At 35.9% G+C, this 13,536-nt stretch overlaps 1 protein-coding gene across 1 annotated transcript; it reads right to left on the bottom strand.

The window, feature by feature from the left end:
• Window positions 1–1,118: 1,118 nt before the first annotated feature.
• Window positions 1,119–9,623, bottom strand: LOC108242623 (CD209 antigen-like protein C). The gene is made up of 6 exons (XM_017427586.3): window positions 9,449–9,623; window positions 6,204–6,332; window positions 5,814–5,975; window positions 5,058–5,233; window positions 4,398–4,513; window positions 1,119–2,287 (listed from the first exon to the last, which is right to left on the bottom strand). Exons 1-6 carry the CDS (start codon window positions 9,540–9,542, stop codon window positions 2,116–2,118), a joined length of 849 nt encoding a protein of 282 aa, XP_017283075.1. The 5' UTR covers window positions 9,543–9,623; the 3' UTR covers window positions 1,119–2,115.
• Window positions 9,624–13,536: the final 3,913 nt, after the last annotated feature.

Raw genomic sequence — 13,536 nt, 5'->3', positions numbered from 1 at the left:
AATTATCTCACAGAAACAAAAGGTTTGTCACCAGCTGGATTTAAACACATCATATAAAACATCACATCTTTGTCACGATGCAATGACAAACTCTTTATTTAAATCTGGTCCAAAGTTTTCCTTCCTTGTTGATTTGCTGCTCAGTTTGACCCACTGTGTTCCTCCATCCTGCCTCATCAAGGCTCACTCTGTAATCCGGGCTAATAGACTGTGACAGAAGAGGGCTGGCTGACTTCCTGGTATCTCTCTGCTGTAACGAGCTCAGGAGTAAAACCCTGCACTCACACTCACTCCCCTTTTGGCCCCTTCATTCAGTGATGCTCTTAGTGCACTTTGAGAAGATAGGCAGAGGTCGAAATGACACCGAGGACTGGCTGCAGGTCACACACAGAAAACACACACTCGATGTGTTTTCTGTGTCTAAAAAAGAAGGATAGTTAATTTATTCTAGGATCAGAGAACCGTACAAGTGTTTCAGAGTTGTTGAATCTTATTAAAAAACTGTGAAATGCAAATAAACCTGATCCTAATCCTGTCTGCTGCATATTTTTTAGTATTTTAGGATGTGATTTTTAAAACATTTTTAAACTTCTGCAACAAAGGAATGTTTGATTAATGTCACCAGAAAATGCAAAAAAGAAGTAATTTTTGATTTGTAGATGCATTAAGTCACACACTGAGAATATAAATGTTATTCATTGTAAAAGTTGATTTTATTTTCTATTTTTAGGTATTGCTTAATTTTAAATAAAACATTCTGAAGAAAAATCTGAAACTCTTGTTTTTAAGTGCAAAAAGAAAAAAGGAATCATCTCACTCCATGTCAACATGTTGTTTGCTGTTTACCTGTTTGCAGAGCGCCATCTGCTGGAGAAACCACAACAATGCAGACAGGATTTAAAACTTAAAATGTAATCTAATTTGTGTCCAATGTATGGACTGCTTTTTTTCAGCATTTTCAAACAAAGTTTTACAGATTGAGCCGAACAATAAAAACATTTAAATCTAACCAAAGCAAAAGGAAAACACAGAAAAATAAATCCTACTATTCAACACACTCTGGGTGCAGTTATTGAAATGAAAAATAATGTGAATAATGGAAAAAAAAAAATAGGAAATAGAAAAATCAACTCTTTTTATTTAAATTTTAACTGAAGTTGAGCAAACCAAGAAGTTTCTTTAAATGGTATTTTTGATTTTACAGTCAGTTGGCAAGAAATCTTAAATAGTCAAAAAAAAGTTAGACTATCTTTAATAAAACTTTAATTTGATATTTTTATGATCATTAAGAACAAAAGTTACATGTCATGTTTCTGATTTATGTCACAAACGCTTTGATCAAAAAAAGTGACTGAAATATTGATAACTCGTGGTTTATTAAAGTTAATTTTATTACTGAGGTAATTCCATGAAATATAATCAAACAAAATTAGAAACAATGTTTTTTTTATGTATTTAGCATAAAAAAGGTTTAAGTTTTTAAGTACACAGTAAAAAGTTAAGGTGCAGTAATTTACTTTAAAAAGTGCTGCAGCTGTACTTTAGTAGGTTAAGAGCATAGTATTCTAAACCTTGGTGCATTTTTGTATTTTTGTTTATTTAAAGGCAGATTTTTGCATTGCGAGGTACAAAAAAAGAAAAAGCCCAGTACCAATGAAGGAAGCAAAACAGATCATAGCCATGGTAAATTGAATTAAACAAGGATCAGCTTAAAGTGTTTGGTTTTCTTTTAGAAAAATGAAATATCTTAGATGATCAATTATGGTAAAAAATGTCAACTTAAAACAAATCAACTGCAGCCATTGACATCAAAACATGTTTTGATTCATTAAAATAAAAATCAGAAATGCAAAATATGATGCAAACCACAGATACAATAACAAGTTTAACTTTGTTTATGTTTATCCTTCTGGTTTTCATTCTTATGTCAGAAATAAGTTTCAGCAGTAAACCTTAATTACTAAAACAGCTGTGTCTGATCAAAACAACAATGAAATGCGATGCAAAGTCAACAAAATTATATTTGAAAATCAAGTTTCTAAACCTTTTAGGCTTTAAGAAGAAACATGCAACTTCCTGTTTTTTGTTTTGTTTGTGTTTGTTATGGATGGCGTCTCAGTGGGATGTTGTTTCGGTGCCCATCTCCTTCTCACATATGAAAGGTAAGTACATATTGCAGGGGGCGTCGTACCAGCTCTTTATCGCCACCCGCTCCAACACCTGTGTTTTCACAATGTACCCACAGTCCTCGTTGATGTGGTTGTTGGGCTCGTTGTCCTCCCAGAAACTGCAGTCAAAGAACAAAGCCAAAGACAATCAATCAGACAAAGTTTCCTTCTGCAGCACATTTTAAAAACAAGCCTTACCGACCAAAGTGATGCACAAAGTTTCTAGTATATAAGCTATGCAGGTGAACAATAAAATGCCATATAAATGGGAAAAAATCTGGATAAATAAGATAAACTTGCAAAATAAAATCAAAAAGCTCAGCTAATACTGAAAGATAATAAAACAAATGGGTTTTCAGTTCGGTTTTGGCTGATTGAGACCAATATTCAGATAAGATGTGACAAATTCATGAATTAGTGTTTCAAACTGATACGGTGGCATGGAGGTCTATTAATGTGAACATACAAATGATCAGTCTAAGGACAGGAAGCTGTATTCTGCATAAACATAATAAAAGGATATAAAAGGTAAAATTGTGCAGAAACATTTGAGCAGATGAGTCAGAACCACATGACGACAAAATCAGGGCATCTCAGAAGGAGAAGAGGAAGAGACAAAAAGTTCACAATTTTTTATTTTTCATTAAAATATAAAATAAGGAAGTGCATTAAATTAGTAGCATGAAGCTGAAGTGGAAAAGATGGAGCAACCTGACTCTTTCTGACAAAATATGAACACAAATTAAGGAAGAAGAACCAACTTGGCTTTTAAAAGAACAAAAGTATTTCAGCAATAAGAAAAATAACAAAAAAAGTAAAGCTGAGGACGAAAGAAACATCATGCTTACTTCACTTCAAATTCAGAAGTTGTTCTTTAGAGCCATCAGCTCAGAACTGCCAGAAATCTGTGAGACCCAGGAAAGCCTATTGTCCAGACAGGTATGTCCAGAAATGGTCTTCATGAGAAAAATTTAGACCAAAACATCAAACATCTGGTGTGAAACAAGATCGAGCACCTCAGCTGTGTATGAACACAGTGGAAGTGGTGTGTTGGAAAGTGGCAGTTTTTGTCTGCAGCAGAAGGCAGTGTGTTCACAGAAGAGGAGCGGTACAACAAAGAGGCATGGTGGAGGATCCTGCAAGTCTGAGCTGCACTTCTGCTGTTTTAATCAGAATTATTGATGCTTTCAATGCTGAGAAATACACCAAGTGCATGTCCATCACAGAGCACCATGAGGGAGGCATCTGATTGGTTCCATATTCATTCTGCAGCAGGGTGACACACCCAAACACACAACCAGTGCCTTTAAGAATGATCTTCAGCATAAAGAAGAACAAGAAGTCCTGGAAGTGATGGACTAACCTGCACAGAGCCAACATCATGATGTCAGTCTGTGATGAGTCATGAAAAGGCAGAGAGGTTTGAGTCATGCATCCACAGAAGATCTGTGGTCAGTTTGCCAACATTTTTGGAACAACATTCCTGCTGAGTTCCTTATCCTTTTATTTTAATTTTCTTTGCATTTAATTCACTTTCCACTGTTAATAGATCAAAATATATATCTGAGAAAGCATACTCACAGCATTTTTACACCATTTAAAACATTTGCACTGTACTGTACATTAATAAAGTCAAACATATATGAATTAGGTACATTTCCCATTTACCAGTTTAGACAAGCAAGCAAAACTCAATTGAGTAAAACAACAAAAGTAGAAAAAATCAGAAAGCATTGAGCTTATTTTTTCACTTAAATCAAACTTAATGAGGTCAACAACTGGAAAAAACCTTGGAAAATCTGTGGAAGAGGGCAGATAAACAGCAGCAACTGTCCAATGAGCGCTTTGCCTATGAGTGGGTGTTTGTTGACCAATGAAGCATGAACTGAATGAGACATTGTGTCAGAGCTGAATAAATCCATTCTCCTCAGAACATCATGTTTTTAATCCCACATGTTGTCTTGTTTCATATGTCAATTCACACTTAACCAACTTTTTTTGTGTTAATACTAAATGCAGAATATTTGTTTTATAGATTAGCGCTACATGTCTTAGCATTTGAATAATTTAAAACACATAAAAGTAAAATTGCAGAAGATAAAAACTAGCTGAGAATAAAAAGCTCCAAGTCGATAACATGCTTAATGCAACATCTGGATCTCCATTCACAATGAAATCAGCAACCTATAAAGTTCTGATTCTGACCAGTGAAAAAAAGCAGGAACTTACCCTCCAACTACAGGACTGCCATCAACCCACTTCCATTCATCCTCTGTTTCTCCGTCAGTGATTCCAAACCAGAATGAGTTCCAGTGTCCTCTGGGAAGAAGATCCCACAAAAAGGTCTGAAAATCAAAATAAGAGTTGTTACTTGATGTATTCAGTAGTTCAAGGTGAAAAACAACAAAATGTTCAGTTGAAAGACACAAACATGCACAGTATGTCAACATTAAAAGATCTGTTTAGACAGTGTCCTTTTTTGTATTTTTGTGTTTGTGCTTTTGTCCAAACATTTCAGATTTAAGTTAATTTACAGTCTTGTTAAAATAAAATTAGTTGCCTCCTATTAAACTCAAATAAGTCATTATGACAGTTTGTAACCTTAAGAACAATTTAGTCATAACAGAACAACTGAACTGTAAGGAACATGCGACTGTCAACATGTTCTTTATTTTAGGGAAGTCAGAAAATATGCTGAATCAGACCTAATGTTTGGAAAGATCCAGGGTCAGATAATGCTATAACATGAACGTGCCAACGGACCAGATGGTACACAAAGAAAGGAGAAGCTCTGATTGTGACACACACACAGATCTCTGACTTTTTCATTTGTTCAGAGCCTCATTGAGAATTTAGGAAGGTTCCCCCAGAAAATCTGCCATATTTTACCTGCTCCTCAGGTGTGAGGATAATGGCCAGGTGAGCTCCTTGTTTCTTGCAGTAATCCTGGCTTTCCTGCCAGTTTTTTGTATTTCTGGAGATGAAGTAACAGCTGTCGTTGAAGAGAAGCCAGTCCGGGGAGCACACAATAGGGACCTTGGTTGCTTTTGGCGTGGGTTTGATCCCTAAAAGCCAATGATAGAAGAGACAAAAGGTATACAAAACTATCACAGGAAAGAAAAGCTGATTCAAGTTTTATTATATATTCGCTGGAGCCAGAAAATGACAAGTAAAAAATAGAGGCCAGGGAGACCCATTCACTCATGTAGAACACTGTGCTAATGCATTTGCTAACAAATGTTGAATAATATTTTATTATTTGGCTGCAAGTGGAGCCCTAATGATGCTGTCTGATGGTGAACAGCCCCTTAAACAGTCTTTTTGATCTTAGCTAAAAAAATAATCTTATATATCTGAACAGGTGACCAGTTTTCAGCTCTTCTCTGCATTGTAGCTACAATAAATAAGATGTGAGTGCCTCTAAATTACAAGCTCCTGCCTGCCTATGGCTTTTTACTAGTTTGTTCCACTAAAGACAAAGAAAAATGCAGGTTTCTCTTGCGTTTGATCATCACAATTTTAGACATTTTAGACGTTTTGACATATTTAGGCACAATTATTCTGGGCCTGAATCAGAGTAAAACAGAGTCAACATATTGATTATTGTAGATCATTATTATGTTTAAAATATACAGAGAACTGTACCTTTGTTGTTCATCAGGGCAGTCAGGTTTGCATTCAACATATCCACCTCTTTGTGTAGCCTTTTATTCTCCTCCTGTAGACTCTTGATGATGTCTGAGATGTCTGTATTCTCCTTCTGCATCTCTGAGGTTGCCTCCCCATCACCCTGAGGTTTGTTCTTATCTGCAGATAACATTGAAGACAACAGATATGATTGTTATAGAAATATTCCCACTTTGTGTGGCAAAGCTTTAAACAACTGTTATCGCTCACAGTATACAAAGGCAATGACTCTTATCTACTATCACTTCAATGACTGAGTTATAACCATTTTTATGTTGGCTAAGGTTGATCAACTGTGGCGACCATCTTGATCCGAGCGGTGGTAATGTCTCATAGTTGTGTACTCACAGTGTGCAGTGACAGCGATGATGGAGATCAGCAGGACAGCACAGAGTGCAGCCAGGCAGATGGTGGCGAAGCGGTATGGACCTGGGCCGCTCATTCTGGGTGGGATTCTGACTGGGGACACTGAGTAATCTGGAGGTGATAGAAACCAGTTTTAGTTTGATGTGTTTCATTGAGAAGCCATAAACCTATCATGTACCATTTAAGCTCATTATTAAACTCTGAAAGTAGCGACCTCATGTAATTAGACACATTAAAGGTAGAAAAATGTTCGTTCAAAAAGTGTGGCCAACAACATATGGCTGCATTTACATCTCCAAGCAGAGGGGTGCAGGTCATAGGTGTCAAACTTGGTCATGATCTTCATTCTCAGGTCAGATCTCCTTGTGTTCAGTTCCTCAGGGCTTTTCAGTGAGGCTTGGTACCCATACTTGGATGGTGGGGCTGATGATATATCCCCTGATCTGTCATCCAGGCATCGTTGTTGCACCTCATCAGTCTCTAGATATGATCACAGATTCCTCTTGCAAATGTTGGCACAATTTCCACATTCTTCCCTTATAGCACCTCTCTCTGATCTCTGATTTTACCTGATAAATCTGATCTGAGCTCAGCGTATTCTGATGGCATTAAACGACATAAGAATGACAATAAAATGAACAGCTGCTGCAAACTGAGACGGTTTGGGACAAATCATAGTTACTTCATGCAGTAAAGAGTTGATGTTTTGCTTTAAGGTCATTCTTCATAAAATGCACGTGTTTCTCTTTAAACCTGACTGTAAAACCTGAAAGCTCATGTCTTAACCATCTGAGTGTTACTGAATCACTGAATCACAGAAGTTATCTGTGATTTATATAACTTGAGATTTTGCAGATAATGTTATAATTAAATAAAACAAAGATTTTATTAAAGGTTAACATCAGACTTGTGGTGCTTTAAAACTTAAGCAAAAACATAGCCTTAGTGGTTCTACTTTCAGTCACATTTCCCCATTTTTTTGACTTTCTGATGACAAAAGCAAAAAATATGTGAATGAGAGAACTTTATAAGAAATTTGGTAAAATGTAATACACCTATGTGAGCACAGGAAAATATGAGGGAAGCATACATAAATAAACTGACAGAGATCAGTCTGTAAATATTACACAGTGATGCATTACTCTAATTTATGTATAACATCATTTGAAAACATTTAAGAACCATTTTTCAAAGACTTTTCCATAAAATGTCAACAAATGAACATAATTTTTTAAAACTAGGGACATCAATTAAGCTCAGAAGTTTAAGGTGTTGAACACAGAACATGACTTGATTCAGTTTTAATTTACACAATTTAAACATTAAACTCGTTCTTGTGGAAAACTGAAGTTGCTCAACTCTGACTCTGCTTTGTTTCATATAACACACACAGGAAAAGGTTTAATGAGTCACATTTTAGAGGAGGAACAAACAATTTCTGAATGTTTGTATCTGAAATGTGTTTCACGTGCTGCTGCATGTGACGGTGCTCCGCTAGAAAATAGTCCTGGAGATAAAAATCAATTGTATGCAGAAACAAAACATTTTCTGAAATCTTATTAATATAAACAGTGTTTAGTTCTCTGCCTAGAGTTCTCAAGTCAACTTAAACATGTGGCTTTAATCACTGGGGTTCTGTTAGAGGGTCTTTGGTTTCCATTAGCTGTTTTTTATGTTTTAGAAAGCTGTCCAATGTGTTCCCACCCACTAATAGATTACATTTCTGTTCTAATTGAGGCTTTTATTGATAAATCAACCTCTGTCAGGATGCTAAACAGGCCAAGATGAGTTTCCCCAGTATGAGAAATGCAAATGTCCCTAACTTTAACTTTAACTTTGTTTGGATGTGAGGCAGAGGCCAGGAATGTTTATTTTACTCACACTTTAGTGAATACATGAATACATTTTAGTTGTATGAGTTTTACTTAAAAAAAAGGAACATTGGTGAATAAAATGAATAACTTTAAAGGATATTGTTTGTGTACATAAATCAGAATGTGAGAACTGAGGCTGCTCGCTGGAACAGTTTGTTCACACTGTTACCTCACAGCACGAAGGTCGCACATTTAACATCTGCCTGGAGGTTTGCACAAGTACTCTGGTTTCCACCCACACTCCCAAAACAGGCATCTCTGCCACTGGAAATCCTAAATTTAACCATGTGTTTGTCATGACAAAAGGGTAAGGGAGACAGGAAGACCTAGCTTGTTGATTTGATAAATTTATGACAAAAAGAATGTCAAGCAAAACCTTCCAGAAATGAGACCGATCCATGCGACAGAATCTGTCTGACCTCAGATCTGAACAAAGTGTATCAGCAGGACAGATAAAACCACCAGCTTCATCATAACTGGGAGGTTGTGTCACTTAAAGAGCAGCAAGACTTCACATTAAATCATGACCAGACATGTACCATAGATGACAATTATCTTACACAAAAACCTGTTGTTAATTTTATTTTCCCATAACCGTGCGAGTGTGTGCAAGCATGGATGTCACATTCACTCAGACACAACAATCAGCTGCCCAGAAATTTATAATTAGGTCTCACTGGCAGCCAGTATGTGGTGCACAGAAGCACGGAACAAACAGAACCAGGTTGGTGGTTATATGCTGCAGTTTTATGTTTTAAGTTACCTTTAAGATTCGTTTTCTAATCAGAAATTTCACAAAACAACTACAATAGAAAGACTGAAGCTGCAGAATGCAGCATGTAGAGACATGTAAATGGAAGAAAACATCCATTACAACCTGTGTTTCCAGTCTGTAAAACCCAGCTTTAAATTTAAGTTTGGCCTCTACTATATGTGAATTTAAAATATTTGATTACTGTTTTTATCTGTTTTAGTATCTGTAACCACTTTAAAACAATTATTCATCAAGAAAATATTCATCAACTAACATAAAATTATTGTATCCTGTCTTTTAGTGCACGCTTTTGCTTCCAAAATTAACTTTTTCTTGCTCAAACTGCTCAGTCATTGTTTGATTTGACATCTTTTTTCTGATGAAAAGATCAAATTTGGACTTTTGATTTCAAAATCAAGAAACTTGACCAACTTATTATTACTAAAAATTAAATAAATAAGTATAAGATCATTCAAACAACAAAGTTAAAGCAGGAGCAGCAGTGAAATGCCTGTATAATGAGCTTTACAGAAAAACAAACAAAGGTTAGAATTACAAACAGCTGTTTTGAAAATCTCAAGCTTGGATCTGGTTCTCACCTCTGTGCTGCACATCTGTTGTGAAGTCCTCCTGGCAGCCATCATCTATCAGTTTGGAGTACATCCGGTCAGGGGGGGTCCCAGTGTTCGACATGTCACCTTCAAAAACAAACTCAAATCTACTGTGAGGAAAGAGTGAGAGACGTTTCTTCCTCTCTGTCTTTCTGTAAACAAATGTTTTCCAGTTACCACCACAGAGCAACTCAGCCGTTCCTGTAGCACCTTTCAAAATAAAAGCATTTTACAGGACGCTTTTATTTTGTTAAAAATAGCTTTTCTTTTAAATAAAAAGATGCAAATCAACACTAAAAATTCAACACACAAAATTTTTTGTCCTTTATTTGGAAGCTGATAAGTTAGGCTTTATGTGAGATTTTTCTTTTTATGTCTATTTTTGGTTATTCTGATTTATTTTGACATTTTGTCTGGAAAAAGTGTAAAAACCTGCTCATCATATCTCCAAATGCTGTTTTTTTTTTTTACTAACTGCACACATTATTCAATTAAAAACACAAACATTAATACTTCTGACAGTGATTCTAGCAGAAATGTGTTTTTTTTAATCTAGTTGATACTTAAAGTGTTAGATTTGTAAAATAAAAAAAACAATAACAACATGCAAACAAAAAATACTCAAAGGCACAAACTGAAACATGGGAAAATAAAAAGTTTTATTTTATAACTTTTTTTACCATCTCTCTCTGAGTCAGTCTGTTAGTTTTTCCTTTTTTTTCCTGCAGAGGGAAACAAACTCCACTGAAAGAAGTCTGAGCTGAACAGATGAATCAAAGACACAAACTATACTTTGGTTAATAATCTGTAACTGATTTTTACTCTTGAGCTGGAAGAAACAGCAGCGATCCATCTGTGGTGTACGAGAAGGTTCGATGCACAGATGTAATCTTATATTATGTATTGTAATGTTATTGTATTTTTGTATGTTTGCATTGAATGTTTATGTGTGCAGCACTTTGGTCAACAACAGTTGTTTTTAAATGTGCTTTATAAATAAATAAATAAATTTGAAAATTTGATTTAGTAAGAAAAGGATGAATCAGTCTTATTGTTGTCAATCAGTCTCATCAAAACAGAAAAATAAACATTTATTGGGAGAGTTGAGGGTTTAAATTTATATTACAGTTTTTCTACTTTAATTTAAAAGTGAAAATAAGAAAAAAATGCCCAAATAAAAACTTTGAAATTACTCTGAACCTTAAATCAAGTATGAAAGTCTGGCTCCTTGAAAGAAAACAGTAAAAAAAGGGGTGAATTAAAACATTTCCATAGTATTTCATACTGACATTACCTATGATAAATAACACTTCTGCACCCCTGTAGAAAAAAAATATGATGCAACAAAAAATGTGTTTAACAGTAAACTGAAGGTTTTGGAAAATGTTTAATCTAAAAATCAAATGTAAGCTATTTATCAGAATTAGTTTTGACAGACAAAAACATATTTGTTATGAAGCAAAGTTCTGATGTTGGACATGAAATGCAAAAAAACCAACAAAAAAACTAGGGTTAGGGTCTCCTCAGGGTTAATGGGGTTAGGCAAAGGAAACTCCAAAATGATTTGCATGCTCACATAAACCATACATTTCTTTAAATGAAAGCTGGCAGAAGTTGTTTATCCTCACATGTTCACCTTATCCTCCAGCTGCTTACACCTGAAGTCACGTGAGTATTAGGGTGTCTAGATTAAACATTCTTTTTCTGTAAATAGACATGTCCAGGTCCAGCCAAGGAGCTTAAATAAAACGTTTAACTCCAATCTGGTTGTCGTCAGGTTTCCATACCTTGCTGTCTGCTTTGCATCGCAGCCAAATCCTCATTACGCCGCCTTGCGTCACCACCTTCGCTGCATCTTTCTGTCTCTTCTGCTCGCTGTTCCCTCATCTTAATCCTCTGCTCCTTTTAGTGAGAGACTTTCCTTTCTTGGAACTTAATCTAAGCCAGGTTGGGGGTTAAAGGTGAGATTGTGGATTGCGAGAGTGAAAGGCTTGTCTACAGGGACGAGGAACGAAAACAGCTAATCCAGTAAATCCAAACTCCTTACTGTCTGAAGCCTAAAGGAAAATTCCACTCTAAACAATGAAAGATGATAAAAACAGTTTCAGGCGCCGGAGTGAGGATCAAACCGAGCTTTTCAGATGTGTTACACTGTTTAATCTCAAACATTTAGAGTGAAAAAAAGCTCCAAAAACACATTTATTCAAGTTCAGTGGTACAAGAGTTGAACAGGAGGGGACACAAATGAGAACAATCATGTTTCCTATTTTCCACCTTTTATTATAAAAAAATTATAATATTTTTTTATTAATCTCTATCTTTGGCTCAGATTTTACTGAGGTTAAATTTGGCTGCTTGCAGCTTCCAAACTGAGACAGGCAGCAAATGAGCTTGTGTTGACAAAATTAGTTGTGTGGCTCAGTTTGGAATTTAAATTGAACTTTTTTTATTGTATTATTATAGGATTTAAGAAAGAGCTGTCAGGAGAAAAAAAAAATGGAAATCATTACTTGGATTCCTATGCACACTGTTTAGTTACTACGAAACATAATGATGCAAGTTGTGCATATATATATATAAAACTTGACAGAAAAGATATATTGTGTTTGTTGGGGCACTTAAGTTCAGTTCTCCTGATAATAAAGTGTTCTTCATGAAGAGGATGTTGACACACAGTTAGCCATCAACTTGTTGTTATCGGTGGGCTGTTGCAGATTAAAATTTAGATATCCATATCAATTAATTGTTCAGATTTCATGGTTCCCATTTTATAAGTTGCTTGCTTCTTTCTGCCACCTGTGTCTTAATACAATCTGGTCTCACAGGTGCAGGGACAATTCTCATCACCTCAAGCCTTGATTTTCATCCTGTCATGCTTCTGTGAGGCCTTTTTTTAAACAGGTGAGTGTTTTTTTATAATGAAATCAAGCTGATGAAGAAGTGAAATTGGGTTAAACATTTTTACTGAGCGTTCCAAAATGATTTAACCTGCAAACTGCTTTTTCACCAGCCTTAAAATTGGGTGTGTCTTACCTTATATAAAGCCACAGAGTTACAGCAAAGCAGATGGCGGATTCAGCAGTCAACACTTAGTTAATTAAGCACATTTAAATCCCTTACCAAGTGTAGAGAAGCCACAAACTGCAACTCACCGGATTTAAACTGCTAAGTCCTGACCTGACCAAAGGTCCAAGGTAGTTTTGGTAACAGCACTGCTTTATTTTTACTGTAGATAAATCCTACAGAGTAATTGTGATTCAGTCATATGGCTTATTTTAAGCTGCAGGTTAAAGCAGGACACTTTTTTTTTCTGGAGGTTTGACTCTGTATCATTTGCAGCAATAAATATTTCAAGGAAAACAGGCAAAAATGAAAAGAAAAATAAACCATCTATATTCACAAACATAGGAAATGAACTAAAAATTGTGATTACAGCATTATGTACTGGCATTATCATTTCAACCAATATGTTGGTATACACAACAGTGATCTTTGAGTGCAAGATGAAGAACACAAACCATAGGGAGCATTTGTTTCATTAAAGAAGAGGGCAGAGGTGAAGATAAAGGCAGCGCAGACATAAATTAGCAGCTTTCCAGACTCTGAGAAACAATGCCTCACAGCTCTGGTTACCCATCTGATGAGGTACAATAAGGCAAAGAAGTTCTTCAGTGCCTCATTCAAAGGGTACTCTCAGTAGCAGGGGAATAACATGAGAATAAACCCACCTTGGGCTGAGACCAAACAATACTGGAAAAACATTTGGAAGTAGGAGGCATCACACAACACCAGTACCCCATGGCTACAACAGACCACAGCAGTCTCCCAGAAGAGAACAAGTATCCATCACAGTGACAGACATCTAAGACAGAGTCTCAGGTATGAGGAGTTGGACAGGCCCTAACATCATACACAGATAAAAAAAAAACCTGACTGCTCTCCATGAAGGCTTAGCAGCTTCTAGTGGAAGGAACCCACCCAAAGTGATTGACAGTCCTGATCATGAAAGACCCTCATAAAGGAGCAGATCCATCCAACTATCAGCCAGTCACCTGACACTGTGAAACATGGAAGCT

Source organism: Kryptolebias marmoratus, linkage group LG5, assembly GCF_001649575.2.
Source record: "Kryptolebias marmoratus isolate JLee-2015 linkage group LG5, ASM164957v2, whole genome shotgun sequence".
Lineage (NCBI taxonomy): Eukaryota > Metazoa > Chordata > Actinopteri > Cyprinodontiformes > Rivulidae > Kryptolebias > Kryptolebias marmoratus.
Note: the sequence above shows the minus strand (reverse complement) of the source record. Positions and strands in the feature narration are given on the sequence as shown.